At 34.0% G+C, this 16,813-nt stretch overlaps 1 protein-coding gene across 3 annotated transcripts in view; it reads left to right on the top strand.

Annotated features, from left to right (window-relative positions):
- The window catches only part of Ctnna3 (catenin alpha 3), a 1,743,363-nt gene that overhangs the window by 116,711 nt on the left and 1,609,839 nt on the right, over nt 1–16,813 (top strand). For all 3 annotated transcript variants that reach the window (XM_058577909.1, XM_058577913.1, XM_046419856.2), the window contains exon 4: nt 13,147–13,313. In XM_058577909.1, the coding sequence (XP_058433892.1) occupies nt 13,147–13,313 (167 nt within the window). The remainder of the gene's footprint in view (nt 1–13,146; nt 13,314–16,813) is intronic.

Consider the following 16,813-nt stretch of genomic DNA (forward strand, 5'->3'; position numbering starts at 1 on the left):
TTTACCCTGAAAAGAATTAAGTCGATATCAAGAATAATATTATAGAAATATGTACTGGTAGGTGACAGTCAAAAGATTGTTGGTACATAAATTCAATAGATGGCAATTATGGAAAGTTAGTTTAGCTCAAAGTTTGAATGTTTAGTTAAGTTGTAACTAAATACTACTGTCTCTTTTTGATGTTTTCAATACAGATTGCTATTTTATGTCACTTTTTAAACAGCCTTAAGTACACAATACATCTAATACTGGGAATTAATAATGTTGCAGAAATATATTTTATGTAATTTATTATCTTCAAGTTATTGTCAAGGTTTAAATATGATGTGAAATTACTTAATTACTTCTGTGGCAATTAAAGTAATTAATCATCTTTCTTCAGAATCCTAGGGTCATTTAGCCTAATTTAAAAAGTATCATTAATATTGAAATTTATTTAGGTGTATGTTATACAAAACATTTTATACATAAAAAGACATTAATAAATTTTAAAGAAATATTTATTTTGCTTATCATGATATTTTCCAGCTCCATTTATTTACTGGCAAATGCCATAATTTCCATTCTTCTTTAAGGCATAGTAATATCCCATTGTGTATATATACAACATTTTCTTTACCCATTCATCTGTTGGAGGGCATCTAGGTTGGTTCTATCGTTTAGCTATTGTGAACTGAGCTGCTATAAATAAACATTGATGTTGCTGCATCACAGTAGTAAGCTGATTTTAAGTCCTTTGGGTATAAACAAAAAGTGGGATAGCTGGGTCAAATGGTGGTTTCATTCCAAGTTTTCTGAGGAATCTCCATACTGCTTTCCGATTGGTTGCACCGATCTGCAGTTCTACCAGCAATGTATAAGAATACGTTTTTCCCCCATATCCTTGCCAACACTTATTATTGTTTGTATTCTTGATAATTGCAATTCTGACTAGCATGAGATGAAATCTTAGAGTAGTTTTGATTTGCATTTCTCTAATTACTAGAGGTGCTGAACATTTTTTAAAATAATTGTTGATCGAATGTATATCTTCTTCTGAGAAGTGTCTGGTCAGCTCCTTAGCCCATTTATTGATTGGGTTGTTTGTTTTTTTGGTGTTAAGTTTTTTGAGTTCTTTATATATCCTGGAGATTAGTGTTCTATCTGAGGTGCATGTGGAAAAGATTTTTTTTCCCATTCTATAGGCTCTCTCTTTACATTATTGATTGTTTCCTTTGCTGAGAAGAAGCTTAGTTCGATTTATTTATTGTTTCTTGATTTTACTTCTTGCACTTTAGGAGTCTTGTTAAGGTGTCAAAGGTTGAATGTTTTCTGCAATATGTGGTTGCTAATTCACAATAAGGACTGGGGGCTAAGGAAGGATAGAGTTACTTTGGATTAGATAGAGGGGAGTGAAGGGAGGGGAGGGGATATGGGGTTAGAAAGGATAATAGAATGAATCTGACAATATTACCCTATGTACATATATGACTACATGACTGGTGTGATTCTACATTATGTATAACCAGAAGAATAAGAAATTATACTCCATTTATGTATGATATGTCAAAATGCATTCTACTATCATATTTAACTAATTAGAACAAATAAATATTTATTTTTCCACATTTTTATTTGTGCATTATAGTTATACATAATGGTGGGATTTGCTCTTACATATTTGTATATGCACACAATGTGATAATATAATTTTGGGGCTGGGGCTATGGCTCAGCAGTAGTGCACTTGCCTGGCATGTGTGAAGTACTGGGTTAGATTCTCAGCATCACATATAAATAAATTAAAAATAAATAAATAAAGGTTCTATTAACAACTTAAAAAAATTTAAAAAATTTAATTTGGCCAATATCACTCCCCAGCATTTTCCCCATCCCTTCACTTCTTGCCCCTGGTTCCTTTTATCTATAGATATCTCTTTGATTTTCATGATATCTGCCCCTACCTTTCTTTTCTTTTTTCCTCTCTAGTTTCTGCATATAAGAGAAAACATACATCCCTTGACCATCTGAGTCTTATTTCACTTAACATAATGGTCTCAAGTTCCATCCATTTTCCTGCAAATGCCATAATTTCATTTTCTTCTATGGCTGAATAAATTCCATCTCTCTCTCTCTCTCTCTCTCTCTCTCTCTCTATATATATATATATATATATATATATAATATATATATATATATATATATATTAGTGCTCTATTGTGTTGCTGTATACATGGGTGTGCATGTATTACTTTAGTATGCTGACTTTAAATATTTAGGATAAATACTGTGGAGTGGTATAATTGGGTCATATGGTGATTCTATGTTTAGTCTTTTGAGGAACTTCATAAGACATACATAGTGGTTTAAAATAATTTACAGTCCCATCAACAGTGTAAAAGTGTTCTTTTTTTCCTACATCCTTTCCAGCATTTATTATTTGTATTCTTGATGATTGCCAATCTTACTGGTGCAAGATGAAATCTCTGTAGTTTTGATTTGCATTTCCCTAATTGCTAATGATACTCAATATTTTTAAATGTATCTGTTGATCATTTGTACTTCTCATTTTCATAAGTGTCTATTTAATTCATTTGCCCATTTATTAATTGGGTCATTTGATTTTTTGGTATAATGCTTTTTGAGTTTTTTATATATTCTAGATTTTAATCTTCTGTCAGAAGAGTAACTAGCAAAGATTTTCTCTCATTCTGTAGGTTCTCTCTTCACATTCCTAATTGTTTTCTTTGCTGTGCAGAAGCTTTTAAATTTGATTCCATTTCATTTAAGAACTCTTGGCATTATTTCTGAGCTTTAGGGGTCTAAATGAGAAAGTCATTGCCTGTGCTTATATATTGTGGTATTGACCCTACATTTTTTTCTAGGAGTTGCATATGTTCTGGTCTAATTTCCAGATCTTTGATCCATTTTGAATTAATTTTTTTGCATGGTGTGAGACAAGAGTTTGGATTCATTCACATATGAATAACCAGTTTTCCCAGAACCATTTTTTAAAAAGATTGTCTTTTCTTTAGTGTCTGTCTTTGACACCTTTGTCAAGGATCAGATGACTGTAAATGTGTGGGTTTGTCTCTGTGTCTTCTATTTTGTACCATTGGCCTGTGTTCTGTTTTATACCAGTGCTATGCAGTTTTTTTTCTATGTCTTCTATTTTGTTCAATTGGTCTTCATGTCTGTTTTGGTGCCAATACCATGCTGTTTTTGTTACTGTAGCTCTGTAGTATTATTTAAGGTCTGGTATGCTGATGCCTCCTGTATCACTTTTCTTGATAAAGATTGTTTTGGCTATTCTGGGTCTCTTATTTTTCCAAATGAATTTCATGATTGCCTTTTCAAATTTCTGTGAAGAACATCATTGAGATATTTATAGAAATTGCATTAAATATGTATAGTGCTTTTGGTAGGATGGCATTTTGATAATATTTATTCTGCCTATCCAGGAACATGGGAGATTGTACCATTTTCTGAGGTCTTTTTCAGTTCCTTTCTTTAGTTTTCTGTAGTTTTCATTATAGATGTCTTTCACCTCTTTTGTTAGGTTGATTCCAAAATATTTTATTTTTTTGAGGCTTTTGTAAAAGAAATAATTTTCCTATTTCTCTTTTGGCTGATATATCATTGGTGTATAGAAATCCAATTGGTTTATTGAAATTGATTTTGAACCCTGCTACTTGGCTGAATTCATTTATGAGTTCTAAAACATTTCTATTAGAGTTAATAGGTATTCTAAATAAAGGATCATGTCTTCACAAATTGGGATAGTTTGAGCTCTTCTTTTCCTATTTGTAACCCTTTAATTTCTTTCTTTTGTCTGATTGCTTTGACTAGGGTTTCAAAATCTGTTTTGAATAGGAGTGGTTAAAGAGGGCATCCCTGTCTTTTCCCAGTTTTTAGAGGGAATGCTTGAGTTTTTCTCCATTTAGAATGATGTTGGCCCTGGGTTTAACATATATGGCTTTTATAGTGCTGAGGTATGTTCCTAGCATTGCTAGTTTTTGTAGGGTTTGAACATGAATGGATACTGAATTTCGTCAAATGCTTTTTTTTGCATCTATTGAAATAATCGTGTGATTCTTGTCTTTAAGTCTATTGATGTGATAATTACATTTTTTTGATTTTTTGTATGTTAAACCAACCTTGTATCCTTGGGATGAACCCCATTTGATCATGGTGCATTATCTTTTAAATATGTTTTTGTATGTGATTTGCAGTATTTTATAAAGAATTTTTGCATCTATGTTCATCAGGGATATGGGTCTGAAGTTTTCTTTTCTTGATGAGTCTTTGTCTCATTTTGGTATCAGGGTGATAGTAGCTTCATAGAATGAGTTTGGAAGGGTTCCCTCCTTGTCTATTTCATGGAATAATTTGAGGAGGATTGGTGTTAGTTCTTCTTTGAAAGTCTTGTAGAACTTGGCTGAGTATAGATAAACTAATTATTTCCAAAATATGGTAAAAATACAGTTAATTAAGAGAAAAGAAAATATGCTAGTAAGTTAGAACAGTTTCAATTTCAAAAAGTGAACAGAATCTGCTGAAGAGATATAGCAGGTGATGGTTATAAGGAAGGAGGAAAAATAGAAACAAGAGAGAGAGAGGAAGAGAGAACAATAGAATTTAGCTGTTAGCACGAGGAGATAAGAGAGAGAAACAAGACAGATAAACAAATGAAAACAATACAAAATGAAACCAAAATATGCAAACCAAAAAATCCTAGCCCTCAACAGACAAGGCAAGGAAAAATAACTACATTAGAAAATGCTAAAAATGAAAAAAAAGAAATATGTATATATTTCAGCCTTGGGTTGGCCTTGGGTTTAACATATATGGCTTTTACATTGTTGAGGTATGTTCCTACTATTCCTAGTTTTTCTAGTGTTTTGAACATGAATGGATGGATCAGCACAGCAAGAACTCATACACATACACACACACACACAAAAAAAGAAAGATAAAGAAAAAAGTATTCTTAATGAAAAATGAAGGAATTGCTCCACTGGTGTGGTCAAATAGTTAACCAGAATAAATGATCACTGTCTATGCCCAACTATCTTTCTTTCTGCTTCTTCTTGGGCTATGTGCTGATGGAGGGTAGGGGGGAGCTGGAGGTTATTGTGTCGCTCTCTGAACTGCCAGTTGTAGTGGCCTAAGACTGAAATTGGTTGACCTAAGTGTCAGTTTCCCTTGTCACCAATGTGAGGTAAGATGGAATGGAAAGTATTGTCAGTTGGAGTTTTGTCCACACAGACCAAATCAATGCACTTCTAGAGTGGGGCTGCTAAAGAGTTCTATGAGGGGTGTTCTGGCTGGTGGGGCTTAGGTCTAATTGGGCTTCAGGGGTTTTGTTGAGTGTCTGGAGAGAGTAGATCAACACACCCCTAGGACTTGGCAGCTGCTAATTTCTGATGGGTGTCTGGATCTCAGGAGCTCCCCAAGAATTCCACTTGTGGGGCAGGGGAGCCAGTCCTTCACACACTCTGCTCCCCATGAACACGGCCTTACCAGGTTTAGTCCCTGAATGTATTTACACCCACCTGTTCAGTTTTCTGATCCACTTCAGCTGGTTATGTGAGCTGCCAGACTCAAAGGAGAAACAAATTGGGTCCTCCTTTGCTTTTCTGACTTGAAATACCCTGTGTACAATTTTCCCTGTTCTTATTTCACTCATGATCTGCTAGGTATACCCTAGGCCACATGGTAGCTGTTTGCTGGGACAGGGTGGCAGTTATTACTATGATCTATCACTCTGCTAGATCATAGTAAAATGGCTCCTGCCTCAGCTCTTCATGTCCAGTTGAGAAACTAAGAACATTTTTCAAGCACCAATGCACAGTACAGGCTCTGGATCAGCTAAGTTCAGAATGCTTTTCTGATTTCATGTTTTTCTGTACCAAATCTGTTTTTTTCTGTGTTCTCCATCCCTCTATGGTAAACCAGTGCCACTACCACCACTGATGCTGCAACTGGGTTGGGTCCAATGAACTCTTTTTTTTTTTTGAAGAGAGAGAGAGAGAGAGAGAGAGAGAGAGAGAGAGAGAGAGAGAGAGAGAGAGAGAGATTTAGTTTTTAGTTTTTGGCGGACACAACATCTTTGTTTGTATGTGGTGCTGAGGATCGAACCCGGCAGCACGCATGCCAGGCGAGCGCGCTACCGCTTGAGCCACATTCCCAGCCCCCAATGTACTCTTTTGTCATTGCTTAATGTGCCCATATTTCTGAGTCTCTAAGACTATCCAATATTAAATTTTATTGAAATCCTTCTTTCACTCATCTCACTAAGAAGCAGTACCTTCACTGCTTGAATCCCGAGCCATGGAAAAACTAGAAAAGCAGTCTTCCTTTACTCTACCATCTTGAATTTCACATTAGTAAGTTTTTAAAATTGGGAGTTTTGAACAGCCAACAATAAAAAATTAAAAAAAAAAAAACAAAAAAAAAACAGAACCAAAGTCAAAAGTTTAAACAGCCCAATTACACTTACTAGCTTGTAAGCACAATCCCTCCCATGCCCCCACACCACTAGGCTGCTGGCCTTTGAACCTTAGGTCATAAACTGATAAACTGCATAGTAACCACGGAATTTCCCATTGCATAGGGTGTCACCATACCACTGGGCAGTTTTCTCAGTGCCTTTGCACTGATCCAAAGAGTGACATCAGTTTTGTCTCTTGGCAGTTTGAAGACCACCATTCATTCACATATATATTATGTACATATAATAAATATACATATATAATGTGAAAAAAAAAATTGGGAGTTATAATTACAATTCACAAGAGAGGTTGCAGAATAAACTAATAAACTTTTGATTAACCTCCGTTAGTGGATATTCCTTTGGTATTAAGAGGAAGGAAGGATCATTGTTTATTGCTGAAAGGGAATAAAAAGAGTATTAATCTAGAGAAGTGGTAAAGAAGTCATCTCTTTAGATAGCTTCTACAATATTGCAATTGTGATATTAGGGGATGTTTCTACTACTTTTAAAGAAACTGGTTTAATCAAACTTTGTTTTATAAAAAATTTTATATTTTTAAGTTTTATATAATTAGTCCCGTGAATTTGAGAGTTCCCAATGATTCAGTGCTTAATGGCTGGCTGGTCTTGACCTTCCACTTTAGTTAAGTCATTATGATGGCCTCCTTTTGCCTTTATCTGGCCATAGCTACTCCCCAATGCATGTCTGCTGCTGGTCTTGAAGGTTGGAATTTGCCTTCTCTGAATTGCTTTGTTAGGAGGGGCTGGGACAATGCTCAGTTTAAGGCTGAGTATTCCCCATTATTAAAAACTATATTTTATATATTTATATGTATATATTTAAAAATATATTCTACCTAATATACAAGTCATGGAGTTTTCCATTGTGGTGGGGGGTCAAATGCTATTCTCAATTCTCTGTGAATGCCATATTACCTATTACCTCAAATCTTCTTAGATGGTTCTTGCTCCAGATTTGGTTAGTTTCTTCCCGAGTATGGGATGCTTATTCTTCAACAGAATACTCAAGTGGCAGCCTCTTTAGATCTTCTGAGTTCTCCCCTTTCCTATTCGATATCTACAGTGTGTACTTTAGCTGCCTTGATCCCCCAGTATTCTTAACTTTGCCTCTCAGTTCAGAAAGTTTGTCAGGCTCTTCTGTGGTTTCCCTTCTTGTATTGTGGCCTGAAAATTCTCTCCTGGCAGTAAGCTGAAGCTAGCAAAAGGCTTATTCTGTTTGTTTTTCAATTCTCAGGGATTATTGTCCTCCACTGCCTGACATTCAGCGATTTAATAACCATTTTTTCACATTTTTGTCTTTTTTTTGATTTTGGAAAAGAAATCTGGTTTTTGTTAATCTGCTTTGGCTGAAAGAAAATTATAACCTTTATTGAGAGTTCACTGAGAGTTTGAATAAAGCAAACAAAACATAGCATCTTTTAATGGCAACCATATGTACTTTGACTCTGTGTAAACCTCCTGATGTTCTTGTAGCACCCAAACCTGAGTCTGCATAGCAGCAGTTTTCATCTTTCCTGTGCCATAATAAGGTTTTCTTCCTTTGACCACACTGTCTCAGACTTTTTAAAGGAGGATATTTAAAAAAAATATCTGTGTAAGGTTAGGATCTAATTGAAGTTGTCTTTTTTCTTCCCTGCCAAATAAAAGAATAGTCTGCTCCAAAGTTATATTCAAGCTTCTACCTCTTAGGAGCTTTCAAATTCAAATTGGCAGTTTCCCAATTAAAAACAAATAAAACCAAACCCTTAGTGCCCAATTTCAATCTGTGAACCCCATTATACCAGAGTATGTTATTATATATTGAATCAATTAGTAGTCACTAGTGCTTATTATATGTGTATATTAAAACACACACACACACTCAGAAGGATGACCAGAGGCATATTCTAGAAATCTTAATTTAATCATAAACACAATCTTAATTACAAAAGTTGGAGGATATTGAATGTTAGTACCTGCTCCTCTTCAATATGGTTTTTCTTCTTTCTCCTCTGGATGTTTTACTTATTCCATATTTTGTTTGATTTTCAAGTTCACAATCAACATAATCTCTTTGAGAAGTAGGATCATTTTTAAATGCAGTAAAGGAACTTGTAAAATACTATTTAGGAATCATTGTAAAGTGAAGAATATTTTGTAATGTGTATATTTGGTCAAAACTTTCTTTTTGTACTTGTGAGGTTTACTTATCACATAATAATTTCATATATCAGCTTTTTATATTCAGAAATTTTTATATATTACACTTATATTGCTTGAGACATAACTCTGTAACTACTCATATGCTTATAATTTTGTACCTTATTTAAACAGGGATTTCATAATTGATTTTTGTTTTAAGATTTAAAAGAGCAGATTTTATAGGAATGAGCCAAATGAGTCCAGTAGAAAAAAGCTTTCTGTGCCTAACTTTTGTGGTATTTTTAAAGACCTTTAGTTAATTGCTTTTATGAATGGGGTGGTATTTATGAAGGAAAAATGTAGTAATTTGTATGTATTTTAAAAAATTGATTCTCCTAATTGTTTTAGTCAATTTTTTTTCCCTGTGGTTACCAAAAGACCTGACAAGAACAATGTAGAGAAGGAAAAGTTCATTTTGGGGCTCATGGTTTTGGAAGTCTCAGTCCATAGTTGGCCAACTCCATTACTTGGGGCTGAGGTGAGGTGGAACATTATGGTGGAAACATTGTGCAGAGGAAAGCAGCTGGGAACAGGACACCAGGAAGGAGTGGGGTGGAGAGAAGGGAGGGAGAGGAAGCAGAAGAGGGAGAGTTCTGCTCAACAAGGGCAAAATATCCCAAAGGCATGACCCAGGGATCTGAGTCCTTCAGCCACAACCTACCTGTCTATAATTACCACCCAGTTAATCCCTATCAGGGGATTAATGCACTGACTAGGTTATTAAATCTAAACTTTCTTGAATTATCTCACCCATGATCTTTTGGGGGCACCTAATATCTAAACCATAACACTAACCATTAAACTTCAAAGTTAAAGCATGATAAGCAAGATTGGGAACACTATTTTAAAACTGTAGATCCTCCACATGTAATTAAGAAAATTTTTTTTCTATTTAATTAGGAAAATAGCATTTTCTTCTGACAGAAAATTTGACAATGAACTGGCTATAGTCAATAAACTAGCTCTTTGTCAGCAATTGAAACATTTTGCTCTTAGAATATTCCTCTGACCTCTAACATTCAGGCAGAGGTAGGTCCTTCTCTGTGTCTTGTAATCTATACAGGCCTCTCCAGCACCCTCCTTAGATTGTATCTATCCGAGTTTGTTGACTCTCATTTGATTATGAACTTTTTGGGTTGCAAAATTGGTTCGTACCAATCTCCATATCCTGGGTGCCTAGGGTGTTGTCATGTGTCATATAGGAATAATACATTTTGTCAAAAAATTGAATAATGCTGATTCACATATTCATTCAACAATCTAGTATATTGAATACAGAAGATAAAGCAGGCACTATTCTAGATCCTGGGAATATTGCATTGATGACAGGACCAATGCAACTCTTGCTTTTACTAGTCTTATGATACAGAAGATAGACTTTAACACTAATTGTTCATTACATGGATATGAGGTGTTACGATCAGAAGCATAGAATCCTGCTGTATCACATGCCTTAATAATGGGGGTCTAAGGCTTTGCAGACAAAGTGATTTTTAAGTTGGGCCCAGAAGTATGAGCTAAAACCAACTGAAAAGGCTTAGGAGTACTTAGATGGGAGCAGGGGGTGGTAAGTGGGGACAAATCCAATAATAGGAAGTTAACTCACAGCCTCTATTTTAATGACTTCAGGGAGTGACTTTTCTCCTTCCAGCTGTATTACCTGACTGGCTTTACCTTAACAAAGACTAAAATAGTTGTTCAAATGATCTTTTTCTGAGTATGGTTCTTCAGCCCAGTTGTTCAATATCCTAACATTTGTTTGAGTCAAAAATACATAATTCTTTTTTGATATATATTTAGTTTTGGTATATGAAATCAAAAACAGTATTCTACAAAAGGCCATTATAACTCTCCATTCAGAGTCACAGTAGGAACAGATAATCTTTTTATTTTTTATTTTTTTTTGTGTGTGTGGAAATACATCTGCTCTCTAAATTTTGGTCAGTTTAATTTTTCAGTCTCCTAGTAGCAGTTATGACTTGCAGAGAAGCACACAAAAATCATCCATTTATTGTTCTTAAAAATTTACCATCTTTACTAGAAATTTCCTGAGAAATAATGGTTACTCTTTGTTGAGTGCATTCTCTGCTTCAGATATAGTGCTAAATATAAAATATGAATTATCTAAATATCCCAGAAACACTGTGAGACCAGTAATATTTTATATCTTTTCCATGTAGATAAGGACACTGAAAATATTTAAGTGTCCAAGTTCCTAGAACAAGAAGTGATGGATAAGAATGTGATTTCAGAAGAATGTGATTTCAGAATCTGAGTTCCTAACATGGAGTTGCTTAAGAGAGCGAAATGAAAGACTGTAACATGTTGAGGCAGTACCAGTCTCTCTTCACAGGTTTTGTCTGTGATAAGAAACAATATTTTTTTTTTTTTTTTTTTTTTTTTTTTTTTTTTAAAAAAAATATTTATTTTTTAGTTTTCGGTGGACACAACATCTTTGTTTGTATGTGGTGCTGAGGATCGAACCCGGGCCACATGCATGCCAGGCGAGCGCGCTACCGCTTGAGCCACATCCCCAGCCCAAGTCTCTTATTCTTCCAAATTAATTTAAGAATTAATTAATTTAGGTTTTTTTTCCTAATTCTGTGAAGAATGTTACTGGTATTTTGATAGGGATTGCATTGAATCTGTATGTTGCTTTGAGTAATATGGCCATTTTGAGGATATTGATTCTGCCTATTCAAGAACATGGGTGGTCTTTCCATCTTTTTTTTTTTTTAATTTTTTATTGTGGGTTGTTCAAAACATTACAAATTTCTTGACATATCATATTCCACACTTTGATTCTAGTGGGTTATGAACTCCCACCTTCACCCCATCAACAGGAGGAGAGGCAGGACCAGGTGAGCTCTGGGGCTGGGGTGGGAGATCAAGCAGGCCGGCTCGGATGGTCAGTGTGGGCATTGCGGTAGTCCTGGGAGTTGAGCAGGACTCAGAGGTGGACTGGAGCCAGGAGGACACCTGAGTTCCAGGGAGGTGAAGAGTAGTTAATATTTTTTTCTTAACAATAATTTATTCCATTTGTTATGTTGAAGTTCACAAGTGAAAACTAAAATATTCATATTTTAGTATGTCAATAAATCATTTAAAATAATTATGACACTAATCAAGTGTTTGTTAAGTGCCAAGTGCTCTTATTTATTCCTCATAAAATCGTAGATATTTGTTGTTATTATTACTCCATTTACAAAAAAGGAAAATGAGTCATAAAAAGTTAAGTGACTTGTCCAAGGACAGAGGCATTGAAACAGTCTGACTTGAATCCACACTGTTCATTGATGGATTATATTACTGCCTGATCACCTATATTCCAATGTGAAAAGAAAATAAACTAGTAAGTGAAAATAACATGTTGTAGAAAATTTCTACAGTATGCAACCACTTGTGCAAATGTTTTATGTCTCTATTATATTTTCCATTTATAATATGTAAAATAAATGTTTTCTTATGATATCAAATCTCTTTATGGAAAACAAATCAATATAAATTTTCATAAAACATACATAAATAAAATATTCACACATTTATGTATAAAGCATATACATATATGCTTATATATACACATACATGTAAGCTATATCTTCATGGAAATATTTCTAGATAAAGGGATGAATGAATAGTTGATGTTTTTAGGAATTAGCATGGAGAATTTTAGAATTTTACTTTATACTCTTTATATGGTATATTATGTAAAAGAAATGGGCACATATTACTTTTATAATAAAAATAAGTTTAAAAAATTAAAAAAATAGACATGGAAATTATGAATTATATTTCTTGATTAGGGAAAAGGAAACTTTTTCTTTTTCATCTTAGACCCTTCTGAACTGGGAACTCTTAAAAACAAATGAATACACATTATATTTATAATAAAAAAATTAATCTAAAAGACCTTAAAAGTAGTAGACATGGCATTTCTCTGACAATTATGTTCTGTGAAGTATTACTTCTGTGACTAAATTTAGAATACAATTGACTATATTGGTATAGAATAAATCAGCCTATGTTAAACTTTTATTAGAGAGCGGCTTTCATTTTAAAGGCTAGTTCTTTTCTAATATCCATTGAGTTAAAAAGTAACTTGATGAAGATTTAAGTTATTTTTGTAGACAGAAGTGTTTATGATTGAAGTCTTGTAATGAAATCTTTCACAGCAATTAAGATTCAGCAAATGCAGAAGTTGATAGCAACTTTTACTGGATGTTATCTACTCAACTGAGCATAATTTTCTTGCAGTAAGATGGGATCATGCTTCTTAAATTTCAGAGCATTTATCAAAAACAAATGTCAGTTTGAACCTTAGTTTGTTTATTAAGAGAAAATGTCCTAGCATCAACTGATAGTATTTTAATATTATGCTTAGTCACGGAATGTACTTGCAATTAGTTTGGCTGATAAATGCTGAAATAGATATAAAACTTAAGTGTAACTTATTTTGGACTATGTTTTTCAGGTGAAGCTCTGAAGGTATCAGCTGAGAGATTTACAGATGACCCCTGTTATCTCCCAAAAAGGGAGGCTGTGGTTCAAGCTGCTCGTGCCTTGTTGGCTGCAGTTACCAGACTCCTTATCCTTGCGGACATGATTGATGTCATGTGTCTCTTGCAGCATGTGTCATCTGTAAGTAAAAGACGGCTTAGTTTGCTTTGGCATTGTTCTCACTTCTAATTCCATTCCCTGAAGCTGGCATTAATCCAGGTGCATCGTTTCCTCACCTTCATTCTTAATTTCACTCATCAGAAACTGACTGACTTGGGCTGTGAAGGCTAATGTATACCTCAAAAGAATAAAGCCAGAAGCTAGTACTAAAGACAGTGGGAAATTGAAGAATAGAGCATGACTTGCTGATAAGGAAATGGTTAAGAGCAAGTTCTAGACTTTTGGCCACTTATATTATCATGCCCCATATAAATATGAATAAATGATAACAAAAGAAATAATATATAATAAATGGAGAAGTATAAATAATTTGAGTGAGAGAAATTTTTATTCTTAAGATGTTTGAAAGTTTATTTTAGTTTGTAATTGAATTCTACTTTGGAAGCTCCTCTTGATCAAGGATAATTAGTGCTTATTTACAGTAGTTTGTGGTGTCTGAAGTAATCCATTATGAAAATGTATAAATGAAGATGAGTAAAAATACATTTTAACTAGGAGAAAAGCAAGATATTCTGCTTGTTTTATCTTGTCAGATAATTTCAACAGCATGGTTTCAGTAGGAAAAAAAACTTTTAGTTTCTTAATTTATTTATTTTATGATACTGTCCAGAAGAAAAGTTTGCAAAGAATTTTCTCCCACACTTGCTGGTGCCTTGCCAGAACCTGTATTTGGTATAGATCATTTAAGGAACTTATAAGTATGTATAGCACAAAATGATACCTCTTCTGTGAAAAGTGAAGTGGCATCTTCAAAGAGAAAGGGAGACAATTTGTGTTAAATTGTAAGTCACTCACATAATTATTGCATCCCTGTGGAACATTGATACATGAATTGCTATCAACTCACTTCTTTTAAGGTGTTGTGTAGAATTAAGATGCTATTTTTTTTTTGGGGGGGGTACTGGGGATTGAACCTAGAGGCACTTTATCACTAAGCCACATCCCAAACTCATTTTATTTTTTTTAAATTTTGAGACGGGTTCTCACCATATATATTATGTGCTGAGGCTGTCCTCCAACTTGTGATCCTCCTGCCTCAGCCTCCCTAGTCACTGTATTATAGGCATGCACCACCATGTTTGGCTAAAATACCTATTTTTGTTTTTTGAGATGATCAAGATTAGATTATTTAGCCTAACGTTTCCTAAAAAGTATTCTTTAGCACCGATCTTGTAAATATGGAACATGAATAAGAGTTTTGTTTTTTATGGTCAGAATCACACGCAGAAATTTGCTCTGAAAGTTTTCAATGCACATAAGCATATTAAAGTTGCTGAGAAATACTGCCAGAGCAAATAAAGTTGTTTGTCTTTGCTTAAACCAGAGTTTATTCATTTTTCTCAGCGGCAGAATTGGACTGAATTACTAATTCAACATTACAAGAAACAGAAAAGGTATTTTTCAAATAATTTTCACTCTTAGGGTTTGTCTATGTCTTCCTTATCTAAGTTAAAAATTTATTGATCCTTGAATGTGCCTTGTATGACAGTTTTAGATGACTCTGAACACTCTAGAAATTTTATATATTTTTAAAAATTGCCTATGTCACAGGTATAATTTTTAGTTTCCTTTCAAAAATTTGAATCTTTATTTTGATCTGTTTTTGAACATGATAAACAGGTTGTCTTATACTTAAGGTATGAAAGACCCAGTGTCCAGACTTTCTGGGTGTCTGTTTCTGCTATGGTCTTCTTGATGTTTGCTCATGGGTTTGGCTCATGTTGTCTTATCTTTTCATGTGAATTGCTATATTTGATTGTGTGCTGAGCATTTCATTTTTTGCACTCATGAAATTTCTATCTTATTAACTCTGATGTTGTTAAGATGAAGTATTTTATTTTTCATCAAACCTTATTCATTTTCCTCAGCATTAGAATTGGACTGAATTACTACTTTGCCATTATAAGAATAGAAATTCTCCAAATCACTTCTGGAAATGTTTTTCTATGCATGTTCTAGATTGTAAGTAACTCACATAAAATGTAGAAATCAAAACAGTTTGAAATCTAAATAAACTGTTTGATGTGAATATTCCAAAATATACTCAGATAATTTCCTCCATGTTTAATGTCTAACATTGTCTTAAGTATTACAGTAGCCTTGTCATGCTGTTGGTTCATGTTGATTTTGAGAGTTATAATACTGCCAAGTCTGAACTTAAACTACTCTTAATTCAGGTCTTTCTCATATTATACTAGTTTATCTTTTTTTAATATGAAAAGGTAGATGTCACAGTTACATTTATTGAATTTGAGCCTTTTTTTTGGTGTGGTGGTGGTGGGGATTGAACCCAGGGCCTTATGCATGCAATGCAAGCATTCTGCCAACTGATTTTGTCCATTTTGAATTTTTGTTACAGTTCCTCAGGATCTTTTTAGCTCTTGATTTTGTCATCTCCTCTTAGCCTGGTGTCAATATCAAATTTCTTTAACCAAGTTATTCATAAAAAATATTTAATGACATGGACAACAGTGCCATATCTATCTTTGTGTTAATACCAATCAAATATTAGTATACTTTGAGTAAAGTTATTGAAATGAGCTTTTTGCTCCCTTTATTGGGTTACTGTATAAACTATGTTTCTTTATTTTAGCTTCAAGCTCTTTCCCAAAAGCCTTTTTGAAATCAAGATATATTGTCTGTGGCATCATGGATTTATCAGTTTAGTAATCCTAGTTATAAAGGAAATGAAGTTAGTTTGGCATGACTTTCTCTTAATAACCCAATAAGAGCTTTAAGTGACCATTGCCAGCTTGCTTGTATTCCCCCCCCCCCCAAAAAAAAAAAACCCTTCATGTTTCATTTACTTACAATCTACTTACTTATGGTCAAAAAAACCACTTGTCTGCTGGGATCTTTTTGCCTTTAAGATCTAGATATAATTGGTGTGTACCCTCATTCCATATCCTGTCAAATATAATGTCTTCTTCAAGATTTCTGTGAATTCTCTGGGAACTCATATATCCAGGGTCACCTCTGGCTCTAAGCTTTTTAAAAAAATATTTATTTTTTGGTTGTAGTTGGACACAATACCTTTATTTCACTTATTTATTTTTATGTGGTGCTGAGGGTTGAACTCAGGGTCTCAAATGTGTGAGTCTACCACTGAGCCACAACCCCACCCCTGGCTCTAAGCTTTTGCTTCCACTGAAGTCATGCTTTCATTTATGGGTTGACTTTGTATTCCTATTCTGCATTATATTCACCCAGAATTGGAAGTTGACTTTTTCTCCCTTGATATATCTCTCTCTGTGAATAATGATTGCCTATGAATACAGCAAACCATATAGGAACTTGGGAAGATGGAAGTGAGGTGTTTCTGTGTTGTAACAATATATCATAAGTTCCATGTATGTTAAAATACACTCTACTTTCATATATAAAGAGAACAATCCCCCCTAAAATATCCCAAATGGCTTCAATTTGGATGTTAGAAATTTTAGAAGTACTTTAGCAACTTT

The sequence above is a fragment of the Marmota monax genome, unplaced genomic scaffold (assembly GCF_021218885.2).
Source record: "Marmota monax isolate L192 unplaced genomic scaffold, Marmota_monax_Labrador192_F-V1.1 WCK01_AAM20220418_F8-fsc00019, whole genome shotgun sequence".
Classification (NCBI taxonomy): Eukaryota; Metazoa; Chordata; class Mammalia; order Rodentia; family Sciuridae; genus Marmota; species Marmota monax.